Raw genomic sequence first — 19,887 nt, 5'->3', positions numbered from 1 at the left:
TTTCTACGCCTTGTTACCTCCTGCGAGTAGTCTGCAAAGACCATCAACTTGTGGCCATCAACTTGGAACGTTTTGGCATTTCGAAATGATTTGAGGATATTTTGCCGATCCATATACAGTAGTTCAAATAGCGTACTATGACAGGGCGAGGCGTCTTCCGGTCATTTGAAGGGACCCCCAAACGGTGGGCTCGTTTGGCAATGCACGTGGTGTGGATCCCCAGGGCCAGAGGGAGGCGGGTAGTAACTATGTCCATGAGAGAGTGTCAGCCCCATATGTCTCAGGGAGGCCTATGATCCAGAGGTTGTTCCTCCTGGATCGATTCTCCAAATCGTCCAGTTTGTCCAGCAAATATCTTTGGGTCTGTCTGGCTTGTTGATCCATGGAGAATGAGCCTTGAAGCTCATCCTCCACATCTGAGAGCCTGTGCTCCAAATCCTGCAGGAGTGATCCCCCATTTCCTTCTGTAGCTGAGCCATCCCTAAGGCTATCGCCTTATCCACTGCTTCTGTGATGGTTGGTGACAATAAGCTAGCCACTGCTTTAGCCAGGGAGGCTATCTGGTTGTCTGGCAGGGGGGATGAAGACTGACCTTGCCGGGCCGCTGAAGGAAGGAGGAGCGGCGTCTGCCATGTCCGCTTCATTGGAGGGGCCGGAGTTGAAGCCGCGGGCTCGATTTGCAGCGGAGCCGTTCGGGCGAATATAGCGATCCATCCTAAAGTGTTCCCTGATGGTAAAGATCGGGTTGTGTGGTCGGATGGTGTACCCGGACCTGTATGAGAGGCTTAATATGCGGGTGAGAGCCGGAGCCGAAGTCCTTCACAGCCGCTTACATGGGCGCCGGAACCGGAAGTATTGGATTTTTTTTAAAACAGACAATAGAAAATATAATTTTTTTTTTCTTCGCTATATTTTCGCTTGTATCACAAAAAATAAAAAATCCAGCGGTGAATAAATACCACCAAAAGAAAGCTCCATTTGTGGGAACAAAATGATAAGAATTTCATTTGGGTACAGTGTAGCATGACTGAGTAATTGGGATTCAAATTGCGAGAGCACCGAAAGCTGAAAAGTGGTCTGGGAAGGAAGGGGGTTTAAGTGCCCAGTATTGAGGTGGTTAATCGTGCCTAAAGCCAAACATGGTTCAACTCCTTTCTGCAAGAAAGCCAAGACCCTCGCCACCGAAAACGAGCGAGGATGCAATTTTTGCGATTCACACCAGGCAATATACATCTTCCATGTACGATGATAAAACTTCCTGGAATACGCCTTTCTAGCCCTCAACAGGGTAGGAATCACAGAATCAGAGAGACCCCTGTCTCTCAACACCTGGCCTTCAACAGCCATGCCATTAAAGCCAGCGACCGTAAAGCAGTATGGAAGATCGGCCTTTGAGACCGCAGATCCTCTCTCAGAGGCAGCCGCCAAGGAGGCTAGACGACCATCTTTTAAGGTCTGCGTACCAAGACTGGCGAAGCCAGTATGGGGCTACCAGAATCACTGGCATCTTTTCCACCGCCAACCTGCGGAGGAACCTCGACAACAGCTGTATCGGAGGAAAGGCATAAAATCAGCCGACATTGACTCCAGGGCACCACCAATACATCTGTGGCGTCGGCCGGAGGGCCTTGAGCCCTGGCCTTAAACCTCTAACTTATTTTTGTCTTGTCTGAACAAAAAGATCCACTTCTGGAGTGCCCCATCGGGCACACAGGAGATGAAAAACCTCCGGATGCAGGGACCATTCCCCCTGATCCAGAACCTGACGACTCCGGTAATCCGCCTGCCAATTCCCCACACCGGGAATGTCAACTGCATAGAGAGCAGGAACATGTTCCTTGGCCCAAGTCCGCCACCTCCCTGGCCGCCCGGACACTCTTGGCGCCCTCTTCACAGCCGTGGCATTGTCAGTTTGTACCCGAACCAGAAAACAGTGCAGCCGAGTCATCCAGTCCAGCAGGCAGAGCTTGATCACCCTGAGTTCCAGGACATTTAATCGGTAAAGAGGATTCCTCCGTCGACCAGCTTCCCTGGGCAGAGAAATTGTCCAGCACCCCACCCCAGCCCGATAGGCTGGCATCCGTGGTGACCACTGTCCACAACAGTGGTAGAAAAGACCTGCCCTGGCTCAGAGCGGGCGACAGAAGCCACCACAAGAGCTCCGACCTGGTGAGCAGGTTTAGACATATTCTGTCTAAGGACTGTGGATCCTTGTTCCACTTGATAAGAATCTCTTTTTGTAGAGGTCTTCTGTGAAAATGAGCAAACGGGACCGCCTCGAAGGTCGACCCCATCAGACCCAGAGACCTCATACAAGTCCGCAGGGAGGAGAGATCGGCATCCATCAGCAACCTGATCTCGCTTTGCAAAGTCTGACGTTTTCCCCGGGGAGAAAGACCCTCGCCAGAGAGGAGTCTAAAATCATACCTAGGTAATTCAAGCGCACCGACGGAGTCAGCCCAGACTTCTTGAAGTTGATGGTCCACCAAACTCCTGAAGGGTCTTAACCATGATTGACAGGTCGCCCAATAGGGTCAGATGAGAACTTGCTCCCAACAGGAGGAGATCGTCCAGATATCCGAGGATCGCAATCCCCTTTTTGCAGAGGAAAGCCAACACCGGGGCCAAAACCTTAGCGAAGACTCTGGGAATGGAGGCTCCGACCCAATGGATTCCATCCGAAACTTCTACACACGCACAAAGCGGTGCAGTGATTTTGAGGTCCAGAAATGGACGCACCTTGCCCTCCTTTCAGGGCACTGTGAACAGGTTTGAATAAAAAAAAATAAAAAAAACCTTGAAACCTTCCCTGCTGAGGAACAGGCACAATCACTGCCTGTGCAAGGAGATCCTGCACTGCCTCCCTGAGATCCTTCAATCGATCCGCAGACAGACGGAGATTTGATGCAAACAATCCGCCTGCTGGAGGAGACCGAAATTCGATCTTGTACCCGAACAAATTACTTTGTGAACCCATTTGTCCTGAATCATACATCCAGGTTTCCTAAAAGGAACGCAAACGGCCCCCCAACCCCAAATCGGGTGAGGGTGCCCCTTCATGCAAAAGAGGATTTGTCCGCGAACCGGACTGGCTAGTCTTGGGCTTACCAGGCCAAGCCTTGTTCCTCCAGAACTGAACTCTGAACGGTTTACCTTTTTCTTGCGCCCTTGAGGCACGAAAAAAAAAAAACGCTTGTGAGCCGCGAAAGAGGGTCCCCCTCTTACTGCGAGGTGCCTTGTCTTTTGAGGATTGGGGTAGCAGAGTACTCTTAACCCCCCCCCCCTTAGGCCCTTGATTAACTCATCCAAGGCATTCACCCAAAAATGCGAGATCAGTTAAGGCCTTCTTAGAAGCCTGGTCCGCCGACCAGCTCTGCAGCCACACCATGCGCGTATGGCAATCCCATATGGCAATCCCCACCGCTGACACTCTGGCACCAGAGGAGCCGCAGCACGCAGGTACACCAGGGCCTGGGCCAGCTGGTCCATGAGAACAGAATCGGGGGAACTGTCTCAGCGTTCAAGTTACCCTAAGCACTTCAACCCATTCTGTAACTGTCTGAGAAACCAGGACAGACGCAAATACAGGTTTAAGTATTGAGCCCGCCAGCAAATGCAGGTGGCGGGAAAGGGATTTCACCCATCTGTCCACCGGGTCCGTAAACATCGGGGAGACTTCCACAGGTACCACAGTAGATTCTTTTTCTGGAAACAGGGTGATCCACATATTTGAGACTGAGTCAGCAAAAGGGATAACAGCGTTAAAAGCGCTTTTGCACCACTAGCACGTGCCTAACGCACCGCCATTGCTCATTCACAATATCGTGAAAGTCTTCGGGACAAGGGAACACCAAACCTGACTTCTGGGCTTTGCGGGAGCCAAAAAAAAGCTACCCACTGTCCTGGCTGTGTGGGCTCATCATCCATTTGCAATGTTTCCCTTACTGAATGAATCAGTGCTTCCACCCCAGCACGTTCCCGCTCTGCAGCCGAGGAGGACATATCCTCCTGACCATCTGACTTCTAGGACAAGGATCCCTCAGGGATGGGATTATCCGTGGCGACCATATCAGGCTCTGAATCAGAGGACTGAGAAGGCAGTGGCAGTTTCTGGTTAACGACTTGTTTTATCACAAAGACCACCTTTGACGCCAGATTTTTCAAAGCTGCAGAGACAGACATGAGAGACTGCGATCCAGATGGTCCGGCATGCGCACTAATAAAGTCTGAGGGGGAATTTTCACCTTGGGACTCCATTTTGCAATTTTAGAAAAAAAGAGCGCACTTCCCCTTTAAATCGCGATCGCAGTCCGCACTGCTATACCGCGCTCCATCCGGAGTCCCCCTTAAAGGCTGGCAGGAGCAAAAATGTGCCCGAGGAATGTCCAAAGGAACAGAACCCCTTACTTTACCACCTCTGAGAAGTAGCTGCTCTGCAGTGTAATCTCCAGCATTAAAACGTCTGACAGGCAGTGACATATCATCGCTGAAGGCCACACACTGCCTGTGTAGCCTCAGGCTACAATAAAATGGTGCCAATAGTAAAGTATAGGAAGCTAAGGGAAAATGGCCGCAGCCCTTACACAGAGAGACCCTTTGCCCACACTTAAAATGGCGGCCAACAGTGCTGCCATGCACTCAGTACCCAGGCATGAGGCCAGCGTGGGAATCCATCCAAAGGGACAAGGTAACATTTATTAAAAACCCCCCTCCCCAGGCGTCAAACGCCGACTATAGCGCCCCCAGTGGGAGCAGGTGGGGCAGGGCCTGTCCTGATAGGCCTGGGGGGGATCTTTCAGAGAAACACAGCCCTGTTATCCCCAAGAGTGGGCCCACATTTCCCCCTCAGAGGTCTGCTTCAGGGACATGGGGGCGTTGCATCACTCACCATACCGTGGACAGGGTGGGCTCTGCTCCGAAGCAGCTCGCCTCCCGCCCTGAGTGGGGGTGCTGCCAGCCAAAAGAGGTACGCTGCAACTCGGGACATTCCAGTTCGATGTGACTCAAGGCATCCGCTCGCAGGCTCGTCCCTATCCACCGGGGCTCTGTCATGGCGAGGCCTGGGCGAAACCACAACCTGCTCACGCTCGTTGGCCAGGCTGAGAGACTGTAAGGATCTAGATTATCCAGTGTGAAACCGCAGCCGGCTGTCGCTTGTAGTTCACCAGGAGGATCCCCCTGACACTAGCTAATGATAGTGAGTAAAGAAATAAAAACAAACATTCTGAAAAGAATATAAAAACTGAGACCGTAATCCCAGCAGGAAACCTAGGTCCTACTCCTTCACTAGGCAGCAAAAAACAGATATGAGAGCACAGTGTGTCTGAGATTATGTTGTGAGGGACAGCCCCTATAGGCGTGTCGAGTGAAAACATTTCACTGCCTAGTCTTCTCCTTTAGATGGCGCATAACCCAATAGTGAAGAAACATTAAAGTTGCGGCTGTCAATGGAAGATAAAGATTCAGAGAGTAGTGGTTAATGATTCTTACTCTCAATGGTCTAAGGTTATCAGTGGTGTACCCCAAGGTTCAGTGTTGGGACCCTTACTTTATAATATCTTTATAAATGATATAGGGTGTGGGATTAAAAGTACCATTTCAGTCATTGCAGATGACACCAAGCTTTGCAGTAGAATAACTTCTTTACAGGATGTCTCCAACTTACAAGCTGACCTCAATGCACTATTTCATTGGGCAACTATGTGGCAAATGAGGTTTAATGTTGATAAAAGTTATGCACTTGGGGGCTAAAAATATGCATGCAGCATACATACTATGCGGAGTAGAACTGGGGGTATCCATCACGGAGAAGGATTCGGGTGTTCTGGTAGATCATAAGTCTAATAATAGCATTCAATGCCAAGCTGCGGTTTCCAAAGCAAAGTCCTTTCTTGTATTAACAGAGGCATGGACTCCAGAGAGAGAGATATTTTGCCCATGTACCAAATCATTAGTAAGACCTCATCTGGAATATGCAGTTCAGTTTTGGGCACAAGTTCTTAAAAAGGATATCGGGGAACTGGAGAAAGTGCAGAGAAGGGCAACCAAACCGATAAGAGGCATGGAGGAGCTGCTCAGCTATGAGAAAAGATTCGAGGAACTGAATTTATTCGCTCTTGAGAAGAGGAGATTAAGGGGGGATAAGAGCAACATGTATAAATACATAAGGGGTCCATATAGTGAACTTAAGTGTTGAGTTGTTCACTTTAAAGGTCAACACAGACGACAAGGGGACACTCTTTACATCTAGAGGAAAACAGATTTAGTCTCCAAATACAGAAAGGTTTCATCCCTGTAAGAGCTGTGAAAATGTGGAATATCCCTCCACAGGTGGTTCTGGCTAGCTCACTAGATTACTTTAAAGTCGGCTTCTGTCATAGCTCCAGTCCCAGAAGCAGACTATTCAGTGGAAACACCGTCGGAGGGAGCAAGCCGCGCTGCTATTGGTCCCGGATCGCACTGCAGGCGACCGCAACTTTTTGGGCATATCGCTATAAACATACAGGATGCTTGTAAGTGTTTTGTCATTTTATTAACAAATATCGTGGGTAATGCACCATCAGTCCCTTCCTTTTTTCCATTGTGGTCCTCCTGCTGGCACCTGTACCCGTGGAAGCCCATAAAGATCTTGGGAAGCTGCATCCGTCCATCCCTCTGGATTTTTCATCTAGTGTGGCCGTTTGTTTGGATTTCCTGGTTCCACAGCATATGCTTCGTTTTCTCTCCTATGTGGTAAGGGTCCATTCATATCACTGGGTGTCACTTTCATACACAGTTATTGCACTATATCTTGCTCCATTGGACCTTTGTTTGGTAAGAGGTTAATTCACCTATCACTTCACAAGAGTTCGTTCAGCACGCATTTGTTTGGGAACACCCTTTTTTCCAGATGGAATAGACTCCTCTTCAATCAATTTAGTTATTCACGGACAATTTTGTTTGTTTGATTATTTAGTAATTAGCGCACCATTGTAATTTTCAGTTACATATTTTCACACTAACATTTAGTAACCCTTACAATCCAAACCAAAGCAACCAACCTCCAATCCTTCCTTAGGGAACTATAATTTCATAAATATAAAGGGGGGGGGGGTTCAGCCTCGAAATGCGTCAGCCATCATCCGTTAGGACAGTGGGTACCGACACAGATTGTTCCTGATGTTTGGATTGGATATGCTGTTTTACAACAATAGTTTGCGAGTAGATCATTTTTTTAAATCATAAAAGGTGATATTGAGGACAATGCACTAGGCCGGTGCACCCTTTGTTTGTTTTGTTTTTTTGCAGTACCTTCAGACTACCCCAGTCTTATAGGGTAGCAATGCCTCAGCCATTTGGGATGCCAAGTGTGAGTTCCGTGGAATGAAGTAGACAGGGAGCTCTGGTTCTGAGCGCAGGGGTAAGGTGTTAACAGCATCGCAATTTTGTTTTGGAACGGACCATTCTAACGCCTGACAGAGGGAGTCTACTTTCAGTTCCTTTAAATCCCTTATTGACAAATTGTAGAGGAAAGCTCATCTCTAACTGAAGTGAGCATTCTTTGAGAGGATATACAGTATCTTACACGAGTACACCCCTCACATTTTTGTAAATATTTTATCTTTTCATGTGACAACACTGAAGAAATGCCACTTTGCTACAATGTAAAGTAGTGAGTGTACAGCTTGTATTACAGTGTCAATTTGCTATCCCCTCAAAATAACAACACACAGCCTTTAATGTCTAAACCGCTGGCAACAAAAGTGCATACATCCCTAAGCGAACATGTCCAAATTGGGCCCAAAGTGTTAATATTTTGTGTGGCCACCATTATTTTCCAGCACTGCCTTAACCCTCTTGGGCATGAAGTTCACCAGAGCTTCACAGGTTGCCACTGGTGTTATCTTCCACTCCTCCATGATGACATCACAGAGCTGGTGGGTGTTAGAGACCTTGCGCTCCTCTACCTTCCGTTGAGGATGCCCCACAGATGCTCAATAGGGTTTAGGTCTGGACACATGCTTGGCCAGTCCATCACATTTACCCTCAGCTTTTTTAGGAAGTCAGTGGTCGTCTTAAAGCAGAGTTTGGGGTCATTATGTTGGAATTCTGCCCTGCTGCAGAGTCTCTGAAGGGAGGGGATGATGCTCTGCATCAATAGGTCACAGTACATGTTGGCATTCATGGTTCCCTCAATGAACTGTAGCTCCCCAATGTGAGGGGTGTGCTCACTTTTGTGAGATACTGTAGCACGGTCATCCTTCACTAAACTGTCTATGCATGTGCGTCAGACCTCTTTACTCCAAGCAGAGCTCATCTTTGCCCGCAAACTTCCTTTTGGGTGGTTGCACCTGGACCTTGTCCTGAGCCTTGGTCTACAAAAAAAAAAAAAAAAAGTCTAGCGTGAATTCAGACCACCCAAATCTCTACACAAACCCTAGTGTAGGAGATAGGAAAAAGTGCCCCTTCACCAAGCACACAGCTATGATTGAGAAGAAAAGAAAAGCAAAAAAAAAAAAACTCAGGATCTGCAAGAGGGAAGAAACCCCAGGGTTACCTGGGGGGGGGGGTACTAAGGCAAGAGGCTGCATCCATCGCCTGAGAGGTTACTGCAGAGGATTACATCCTGCTCTTGGGAGTGTCCCACAGCCTCTACTGGGTGTTACACACAACACCAGCCGCCCAGCAATCTCCTGTCCATGCTTTTAGAGACCGGAAACCAGTGTCTCCGGGGCTGATGAGATCACTGCGACCGGAAATGACCTTGTCACTTCCTAAGGCCAGCGTGGAACGCAGAAGCTCCACCCCTTTCGTCCTACACATGCAGCTGATCAGAAAGAATGACTGGATCAGCAATGTGCTGTGCACGGCCAGCCCCACTGCCTGCAAGGATGCCCACCCTGGACAGACACAGACTCCCCCCTGCTTCCCAGGATGCCATCAGTGGTCTTGGCCCTCTCCAAGCACTGAAGACAGGAGAAGAGCAGCCACCACTAACCTGCAGGTAAGAGGTATCGCACTGGGCAGGAGAGGTATATAGGATTTTTCCTTAGTGTCCAAAAGGACAGACCATGAGCCCTAACAAACCAGGTTCCAGAAAACGTGTTACCACGTCCAGGGGGAAAGACTAATACTGAAGGGGGGAGGACTAGAGGACCACTTTTATCTGGTGGGGTAATGAGTTTCCTGTGCTGGTAGGAGGAGCCCTGGTAGACGACTGAGAAAATGCTGTTTTTTTATTTTTCTTGCGTGTCCCCCTCAGATCTTAAGCGACTGCTCTTCCAAGTGCACTTGCGGTGCACAGTGGATTTGCCTTTAGTAATTAAAATCCATAGTGTACCCAATGAAAATGTGATGTCCTTTGAATAAAAGCTGAAGGCAAACCAAAATTAATAGTTGAACGATCCTCGATTAGATAATGATCTCACTAAGAAATTCACGAACAATGTCCCAAAAAGAAGAAGAGGGTTACTTACTGGCCTAGTCAAAGACCGGATTTGAATCAGGGCCAGAAACAATTCACTGTACTGTATCACTGGTAATTAAAGCTTTAGTTCAGTTTTGTATTTTGGGGGGAGAGGGGGATAGGACATTAGCTATGTGTAAGGATACATAGTTAGTGAGGTTGAAAAAAGACATCAGTCCATCCAGTTCAACCTATGATACCATAATGTGCAGGCGGCTGCTTCTGCTAAAAGTTGTTTCCTGCTCTGCCTCCTCACAGGCACCAGATACTGCTCTAAGCAAGTATCTTTTAGTGCTATAGAAGTTAACAGCAACCGCTGCTACTGAGAAAAGTTGTGCAACTTGCTGGACTCATCCACTATTCACGGAATTCGTACTACACTCCCACGATGCATCATGTACTGGGATTAGAGGAGAAGCAGATGACTGACAGGATCTCCCCTGCCCATACACAGAACACAATGCATTGTGGGAGTGCAGTAATAGCAGCTCTGTGAATGAGAGAGGGCAAGCAAGCAGTGCAGCTTTTCTCACTAGCAGATGCTGTTTTACAACACTGAAAGACAGAGCAACAACTGGTGGCTCCCAGGAGGCACAGCAGATTTTTAGCAGAAGCAGCCACCTGCAAGTAATGGGATACACATAACTAATGCATGTGCTCTACAGGGTTATAATACCTGTCAATTTAGTTCTACTTTAACCACTTGCCGACAACCCCACGCAGATATATTGTGGCAGGGCAGCTCGGCTGTGCATAATCACATACATGTACGTGATTATGTGCACGCAGTCTCGGCAGCGCGTGTGCGCCATTGGAGCCGCGCTCTCGCTGTAATTACACACAGCAGGAGTCACACCGCAGGTGAAGTGGACACGATCGCTTCCGGCCTCCCGTGATCTTCACAGAAACTGACAGGAGAGCCGCCTGCCTATGTAAATAAAGCAGGCAGCTCTTCTGTCAGACAGGCACACTGAGATTCTGTGTTTTAGCTAAACTGAAACACCGATCTCTGTGTGTCCGTCACAGAGCCTTCCTCCCCACACACACACAGTTCGTAAGCACATGTAGAGTTGTAGACATACCCTTTGTTCAATCCCCCCCCCCCCCCGCATTAACCCCTTCCCTGCCAGTGTCATTTATACAGTAATGGTGCACAATATTTAGCACCGATTACTGTATTAATGTCACTGGTCCCCAAAAAGTGTCTTGCCGCCATTACTAATAAAAAACAAAAAATAAATAAGTCCAAAAATCTATCCCATAGTTTGTAAACACGATAAACTTTTGCGCAAACCAATTTAAAACACACTTTTTGTGATTTTTATTACCAAAAATATGTAGCAGAACACAAATTGGCCTAAACTGATAAAAAAAGATTTTTTTTTTTTTTTATTATTGGGAATGTTTTATAGCAGAAAGTAAAAAATGTTATGCGTTTTTCAAAATTGTCACTCTTGTTTATAGAGCAAAATCTAAAAACCGCACAGGTGATCAAATACTACCAAAAGAAAGCTCTATTTGTGGGAAAAAAGGACATCAATTGTTTTAGAGTACATCATCGCATGACCGCGCAATTGTGAAAGTAACAGTGCCGAATCGCAAAAAATGGCCTGGTCATTAAGGGGGTAAAACCTTCCGGAGCTGAAGTGGTTTAAGGACAAGTTCACGTTTGTCAACATGCAACGCTCATATTTACGGTGGAATATGTAACATGTCAAGCATGCACCACCCCCCACCGCCGATCCAATCCTCTCCCTGTGACAGTGGCAGGGGGAATTTCTCTGCGCACCCACTGTCACAACGTGAAAAAAGCACGGCCGCCCACAGAGCCACGTCATTCAATCACACTGTTCTGTGAATGAATGAACTATGGCAGACAGCTTGTAGTTCTCAATTAAATGCAAGGGGGGGGGGGGGGTCTTAGTCCAGTGCACTATTGGAGGTACGGGCAAACAGCTATACTGACAGTCTGCAAGACCATGGCATTGCATTCGAGACCTACTCCTAAGAAAACAAAATAAAATGCACATTTTTTTACCTACAAAAAAAAAAAAAAAAAAAAAAACCCCACACACACACACACACACACACACACACACACACACACACACACACACACACACACACTTTTTTGTTTTAAGGTGAACTTTATATTTGTGTAAATTGGCCTCAGTACCTTAGATTGTAAACTCCTTGAGGCCAGGGACTGATGTGAACGTACAATGAACGTAAGGCAGCATGTGATTTGTCTATGCTATATAAATAGTACTTATAATAATAATATAGCAACAGCAGTTTATAAAAAAATATATATATTCTATTATCCATTATATGTCTTTGTAGCCTGTAGCCTACACTTGAAAATACCTTTTGGGCTTAGTAATAAAAGGCATTACCACCCGAAAGGTTAAACACTTTATGCCCGCCGTCATTCATTTACACTGTCAGAGTGTGAGGCGAGGAGAGCCGATCAGCGGCTCCTCCTCATAAGGGAGACAAGGACAAGTAATCATTGCCCCGATTACAGAAAATGTAAATAAAGTGTCAATTACTGCCCACCATCAGTGCCCATAGTGCTGCCAGTCAGCGCCCATCAATGCCTGCTCATCTAGGCACTGACTGGCAGCACTATGGGCACTGATAGTGGGCACTGATGGTGCTGCCCATCAGTGCCACTCGTCAGTGCGGCATATTTGTACCTCCTCATCAGTGCAGCCTATCAGTGCTGCCTCATCAGCGCACATCAGTGAAGGAGAAAAATTATTTTCAAAATTTACTCACAGAAAATAAGAAAAACTTTTTTCTTTCAAAATGTTTTGTTTTTTTTCTTTTTTTTTTGGTAAGAAAAAAAAAAAACCCAGCGGTTAAATACCACCAAAAGAAAGAGCTCCATTTGTGTGAAAAAAATGATAAATTTCATATGGGTACAGTGTCGCATGACCGCGCAATTGTCATTCAAAATGTGAGAGGGCTGAAAGCTGAAATGAAAATTGGCCTGGGCAGGAAGGGGGTGAAAGTGCACTGTATATAAGTGGTTAAAGTAGTAGAGGCTTGGTATAAGTTTTTCTCTGATAAAATGTGCCATTTACAAAGATGGTAATTTGACTGTGCTGTGTTGCACATAGTTCTCTTACACCCTAACCCCAACTTTGAATCCTAAATTTGGTCAAGTAACTATGAAGATGTACCTTTAGGCTCCATGTACACGGGACGTTGTAAATGGCCGTTAAGGAGCAGTTGGGCGTTTTTTTCAGAAGCCCCTGAACCCACCTGCATGTTATCTTATCTGTCCATGTACACAGGGTCGTTTACAGTCATTTGCAGGCAGTCGAGTTCAGGTTTTTTGGAACGCAATTATTTGCGTCCGAACGTGTGTTTCCCGGCGTTTCAAACGCAAAAACGGGACCGAACGCGACCAAACGTGATGAAGTACGTTCAGCCACGTTTTTTTTTTTTTTTTTTCCATTCAAAATCAATGGTTCCCTATGGGAGCCTATTGATTTGAATGGAAGTCGCACCGCAAGTTGGATCAGGATGATGTGACTTGCGCTGTGAGACTCTTGAGGGGGAACCCCACGCCAAAAATGGGGGGAAAAAAAAAAAAAAAAAACTGCGTGGGGGTCCCCCCCAGGTTCCACACCAGGCCCTTCAGATCTGGTATGGAATTTGAGGGTAGCCCCACGCCAAAAAAACGGCGTGGGGCCCCCCAAAATCCATATCAGACCCTTATCAGAGCATGCAGCCCAGTAGCACAGGAAGGGGGAGGGGACGAGCGAGCAGCCCCACCCCCCCTGGACCATACCAGGCCACATGCCCTCAACATGGGGGGAGGTTGGTGCTTTGGGGCAGGGGGAGCTCTGCATCCCCCCACCTCAAAGCACCTTGCCCCCATTTTGAGGACAAGAGCCTCATCCCCACAACCCTGGCCGGTGGTTGTGGGGGTCTGCGGGCAGGGGGCTTCTCGGTATCTGGAAGCCCCCTTTAACAAGGGTGGCCCCCCAGATCCCGGACCCCCTCCATATGTAAATGGGTATGGGGTAAACTGTACCCCTACCCATTCACCCCATAAAAAGGCAGTGTATGTAAATAATGATAGACGTTTTGGAAAGTTTATTAAAAATCCTCATCTGGACTTCTCCGCTCTGGTCTTCTCCTCTCCGCTCTTCTTGTCTTCTGCTTTTTTGCTGTCCGCTCTTCTGCTGTCCAATCTTCTGCTCTTTTGCCCTCGGCTCTTCTTCCTCCGGTCCTCCTCAGACGATGTCTCTGGTGATTATGCCGGTCTCTACAGCTTGTTATATAGCCATTGTGGGCGTGGCCGCCAGATGATGTCATCTGTGACATGAGGGGACAGAGTCTCCTGATGACGTCACCTGGTGGCCACGCCCACAATAGCTATATAACAAGCTGCAGAGACCGGAGACCGGCATAATCACCGGAGACATCGTCTGAGGAGGACCGGAGGAAGAAGAGCCGAGGGCAAAAGAACAGAAGATTGGACAGCAAAACAGTGGACAGCAAAAGAGCAGAAGACAAGAGCGGAGAAGAGAAGACCGGAGCGGAGAAGTCCAGATGAGGATTTTTAATAAACTTTCCAAAAACGTCTCCTGTCGTTATTTACATACACTGCCTTTTATGTAGTAAATGGGTAGGGGTACCCCATACCCATTCACATAGGGAGGGGGTCTGGGATCTGGGGGCCATCCTTGTTAAAGGGGGCTTCCAGATACCGAGAAGCCCCCTGCTCGCAGACCCCCACAACCACCGGCCAGGGTTGTGGGGATGAGGCTCTTGGGCCGAAGGGCTTGGTTTGGAACCTGGGGGGGACCCCACACAGTTTCCCCCCCCCCCCCCCCCATTTTTGGCGTGGAGTTCCCCCTCAAGATTCTCACAGCGCAAGTCGCACCGCAAGTCGGATCATCCTGATGCGACTTCCATTCAAATCAATAGGCTCCCATTGGGAACCAATGATTTTGAATGGAGGCAGAAAAAACGCTGCTAAAAGCAACGTGGCCAAACGTGCAATAACGCTAATGGAAAAAGATACTGAAAGCATGTTTTTACAGCTGCTTTTTCCTGGCATTAGAACTAGCTTTGCAGCATGTTTCTTTCTAATGTCCCGTGTACATGGAGCCTTATAGACCTAGAAATAGTCTATTCCGACATAAAAATACTGAATGTTTGCCTTCTGTATGTACACCATCTATGCATAAACAATATCTCAAATGTCCTTTTTCTCTATCCCTTTTGTAATGTTTATACCATATATATCAAAGAAATATTTAAATTAAAGTAGTAGAGGCTTGGTTGGTGATGGGTGTTAGTACTAAAAACACCCTTTACTGTAAGCGATATCTGACAATTCTGGGACAAGTCATTGTAATCCCAATCTATGGCTGTAACATGAGACAAGGGTAACTACCATGAGTACCACACAAGACAAGGGTAACTACCATGAGTACCACACAAATACATCAGCCTCATTACTCCTTCGCTGCCCTTCCCATCAATGATTTCTCTGGTTAATAAACAGTTGCTCTATCACAAATAGGATTGCCACCTCATCCCTTTCAGGCCCCATGCACACTAGCGTTTTTCATCAACTCAAAATAAAAAAAAAACACCTAGGAAAAAAATAAATAATTAAATAGCTGCCTCAAAAATATTAATAGCATTTTTGCGCCAGCTACTAGTAGAATGAAGGATTAGCATTTATTCATGTTTTTGCAGTACATAAAAGGAAAAAAAAAAAAACAGCATTTAGAAGCATACATTTTTTTTTTCTGCTGAAAAAAAAACACTCCAAAAACTCTACAAAAGCAATTTTTCTGCTCCTAGTAGCTGAAGCTCAAAAAAATGCCAAGATCCTAAGGCTCCATTCACACCTGAATGTATCGTTTTCAGTCGGGTTTTTTTGGGCTTTTTTCATGTTTTTTTTGCAGGTGTTTGGAGGCAGGCATTGACATCTAACAAAAACGCTTGGAATCAGCCAAAAAAGAAGCCCATGTACTTTTTTGAGCTTCAGGTGTTTTGCTCCAGGAGACAAAACGCTCATATGGGAACGGGGCCATTGAAATTAAATGGATTTTGCTTGTTGGGCATTTTGAGACTTCAGAGATGAGCATTTTACGAGTTGAAATACGCTCAGGTGTGAACAGGGCCTTAAGTAGTGTGCATGGACACATAGGATAACATTATTAAGGCCTCTTTCACATGTAAGAGAAAAAAGGCGACCAGCGCTATGGAATATCTAAAAAGTAGGGAATAGATGAATACAGGTGTAAGCAGCCACAAACCAACCTCTGGCAAAACCAGGGGCACGATATGTGTGAGAAAAGGGGAGTTTGTATACGGCGCTACCTGTTTAAGCAGTTTCTCCAACAAAAAAAAAGAGAGGGATAATGGCCCCCACACAAATGTGCGCTAAAACAAATAACGCAATAGTAGGTAAAGTGCTGAAGAAATTAGAGCAGGGGGTGAACTGCACCCCCCCAAAAACAAAAGTGTACAGTGCGAGTTAAATATATAATATAAGTGACTGCTCATATAAATAAATGATAAAAGTGACTCCTCATATGAATAAATTCAATAAATAGAAAGTGCATAAAATGTAATAGTCATTTATTGCCTGTGGTAGTGCCAGTGGAAAGTGTACAAACAATACAATTGTGGTGAACCAACAGTGATTAAAATTCTCATTGACAATAGGCAAAAAATATATAAAAACACTTTCCAAATGTGGTAAAATAGTGAATGGTGAAAATAGTGAAAAAAAAAAGAGGTGTTGTGAGGTGCCTAAAAGGTGAAACCAATAGGTAACACACTCACCCAGTTTTTCCTCTTCTGGGCAAGGATTGTATGGTAAATAGCCACAGAAGGAGAACGGTTCAGTCTGGGGTTCCTTCAGCCACTGGGAGCTACCTCCCTCGGATGTTCAAGTCTGTGGTGCTCAAACAGAAAGAACAAGGGACCCCAATAGCGTAGTATGCAGTTATAGATACAAAGGCAAGTGTAGAAAACTTACATTCGGACCGATCACATCAGCTGTGTACAGGACGCTTCCACTTCCGCGTTCCACGGCTCCAAACCACTCAGACCGGAAGTGACGTGTGGCGTACGTAGCTACGCGTTTCATCTTTAGACGTCTACTGGAGCGGCCCCATCTAATGTATGCACTTTCTATTTATTGAATTTATCCATATGAGGAGTCACTTTTATCATTTATTTATATGAGCAGTCACTTATTTATTTAACTCGCACTGTGCACTTTTGTTTTTGGGGGGGGGGTGCAATTCACCCCCTGCACTAATTTCTTCAGCACTTTACCTACTATTGCGTTATTTGTTTTAGTGCACATACATTTGTGTGGGGGCCATTATCCCTCTTTTTTTGTTGGAGAAGCTGCTTAAACAGGTAGAGCCGTATACAAACACCTCTTTCACACGGTCCGCATTCCATTGCGGACCATGCTCTGCTCAGCGGGGGATTGATCCGCTGATCCCCGCTGAGCCGGCGGATGACAGCTACGTCACCGCACACAGTGTGGAGAGGGAGGGGTCAGAGCCCCCCGCTGCTCTCTATGGGGAATTGGATGAGAGCAGACTGCCTGTTCGCTCTCATCCGATCCCCAGGACGGATGGAAAATAGGGTTTCCATCCGTCCGGATTTCACGGACAGGATCGGATGCGGATGGCAGCGGACATGTCACCGCTGACATCCGCTGCTCCATAGGGCTGAATGACAGGGGGATCTGATCGGAACGCCCGTGTGAAAGAGCCCTTGGTTTCTAGCAACAAGAAAAAATTGCCAATAGCTTCTAGGAGCTTAAAAACCGCTAGTGCACATGGAGCCTAAAAGAAATTAGTTAGTTACACAGGTTGTGGGGCACAGGGTTTAATTATAATCAGTCACCGAATCTGTGGAATTAATGTGTGGAGATTTAAAGGGATTAGGTGTAACCAGAAGCACATTTAGCGCTGTCAGTTATAGGTGAGCTCCTAACCAATGACAGCAGAGGAGAAAACACACACACACACAGTAACACTGTTACCCAAACACCAGCAGTATTACCTGGGGATACAACTGGGGCTGGAGCCGTCTATCTCCCAGGTGGCAAACAAGTTCATGGGCACTGGCCTATTCAGCGCCCCGGGGAAACTCATCCTTCCCTTATCTGCCATGGCGTCCGATGAGCAGAAGGGAGTATTCGTCTGCCTCTGAGTGACTGTCACATCTCTCTTCAATCCAAACTCCTTGCCCTCCTTCTGCACGCTCTCGTCGATCCAATCAGCGCGCCCCTGCGATTATGCAGCTTTGGCTTTGAATAACAAATGCTTTATTAGCAAAGTCCTTTCACTCCGCAAAGTGAACTGATCACACGATAAATCCCCCTCCACTACATCACAGGAGCGCCTTCCTAACTCTCATTTTGGCTGCCCATTCGCTAGCCGATTGGCCTATCAACGGCGCCTGGTTGTTTCGCCGTTATTATTATCCGTGTGTGCAGAGCAGGGAGAAACACCCAACCGGATGTGACGTCAGAGCGCGAGCTGGAGACTATGTTGTGGTGCATTGTGGAGTTCATGACTAATGAAAGTTGATAGTATTGGCTATAGATCGTAAAGACCTTCATATCGTGTCACAAAACACCTAAAATCCATGGCATAATGATCAGATTAAAAACAAAAACGTGATGATGCATGAATGTATGGCATACATTGTAGTTTGATTATTAGCATGAAAACCTGGGACATTCTAAAAGGAATGACAAAAAGGAATGCCCATATACTTTAACATGAAAATGGAATGCCCATAGAGAATAATGGAACAAAATGGAATGCCCATAGACAATAATGGTAAAAAAAAAAAAAATTAAATTAGCGACGGAACCTTTAGACATATCAAATAAATATTTAAGAAACATACTTTACAATATCAGTAGAGATGTATAATATTGTATAATATAATATTCTCAATAGATTAGGTGGGATTATTATTGTTTTTTTTAACCACTTGCCTTCTGTGCACTTAAACCCCCTTCCCATCCAGGCCAATTTTTAGCTTTCAGCGCTCTCACACTTTGAATGACAATTGCGCGGTCATGCTACACTGTACCCATATGAAATTTTTATCATTTTTTTCACGCAAATAGAGCTTTCTTTTGGTGGTATTTAATCATCTCTGGGTTTTTTATTTTTTACAAAAAAAAGAAAAAAGACAGAAAATTTTGAAAAAAAAAAAAGTTTCTTATTTTCTGCGAGTAAATTTTGAAAATAAATACATTTTTCTCCTTCACTGATGTGCGCTGTTGAGGCGGCACTGATGGGCACTGATAGGCTGCACTTATGGGCACTGATGAGGTGGCACTTATGGGCACTGATGAGGTGGCACTGATGAGGAGGTACTAATATGCCGCACTGATGAGCACTGATAGGTGGCACTGATGAGCACTGATAGGCGGCACTGCTGGGCACTGAGAGGTGGCACTGCGAGGCGGCACTGACGGGCGGCACTGATGGGCACTGACTGGCAGCACTATGGGCACTGATTGTGGGCACTGATGGGGGGCACTGATGGCGGGCACTGTGGGCATTGATGGTGGGCAGTTAGTGTGTTTGGTGTACCTTGTGTAATCAGGGCACTGGTGATCAGTGTCCTGATTACATTTTTCTTTGTCCCCGACGGCTGATCGGCTCTCTCCTTCCTCACACTGCAGTGTCTGTGTGAGGAATGAGCGCTGGCGATGAGAGATGATCTCATATGTTTACATATGAGATCATCTCTCATTGGACGGTCCGATCACATGGTGAATGGCTGCTGTGATTGGCCATTCAGCACGATCTGTGATCGGCTGTGTCCAAGGGACACGGCCGACACAGATTTTCCCCAATGCACGCTCGCGGGAGCGCACGGGGAGCCTGTGTCTGGGAGGCCGTTTAAAGACGGCCTCCCGAAAATGTGAGTCCGCGCTGCAGCGGTACATCGGCTACAGCGCAGATGGCAGGTGGTTAATGACAAAGGTGAATGACAGAAGGGAATGCCCATAGAGTATAATGGGAAGAAAAATATGAACTCATTTGCAGGCAAATCTGAGAAGCTCAGCAATTTATTCTTTCCCACGGGTGTTCCCCAAGTAGAGTAGCAGATTATAAGATTGAAATTATTTGGGATTATAGCTGTTTTCTATGGAATGACAGATAAATGATAGAAAGGAATGCCCATAGAGAATAATGGGAAGCAAGTTGTGACCTGGAGTCAAAACCGTTAGACATATCAAACCAATCTTTGGCAGACAATCTCTCCACGTTCAGAGATTATGATTGATTTTGAAGTGAAGTGGGATTAGCGATGTTTTCTATTTAACGGCAAGGGTGAATGACAGAAGGGAATGCCCATAGAGTATAATGGGAAGTAGAATATAAACTCATTTGCAGGCAAATATGAGA

At 46.4% G+C, this 19,887-nt stretch overlaps 1 protein-coding gene across 8 annotated transcripts in view; it reads right to left on the bottom strand.

Moving 5' to 3' along the window:
- The window catches only part of PACS2 (phosphofurin acidic cluster sorting protein 2), a 1,277,570-nt gene extending 1,259,943 nt beyond the window's left edge, over positions 1–17,627 (bottom strand). For all 8 annotated transcript variants that reach the window (XR_014224766.1, XM_082242585.1, XM_082242586.1 and 5 more), the window contains exon 1: positions 17,513–17,627. Coding sequence is in view for 7 of the 8 variants with exons in the window: in XM_082242585.1 (XP_082098711.1) it covers positions 17,513–17,622 (110 nt within the window). In the remaining variant the exon portion in view is untranslated. The remainder of the gene's footprint in view (positions 1–17,512) is intronic.
- Positions 17,628–19,887: the final 2,260 nt, after the last annotated feature.

Source organism: Pelophylax lessonae (genome assembly GCF_965119305.1).
Source record: "Pelophylax lessonae genome assembly, chromosome: 13".
In the NCBI taxonomy this organism is placed as follows: domain Eukaryota; kingdom Metazoa; phylum Chordata; class Amphibia; order Anura; family Ranidae; genus Pelophylax; species Pelophylax lessonae.
The sequence above is the reverse complement of the archived record's forward strand: the minus strand, read 5'-3'. Positions and strand labels throughout refer to the sequence as shown.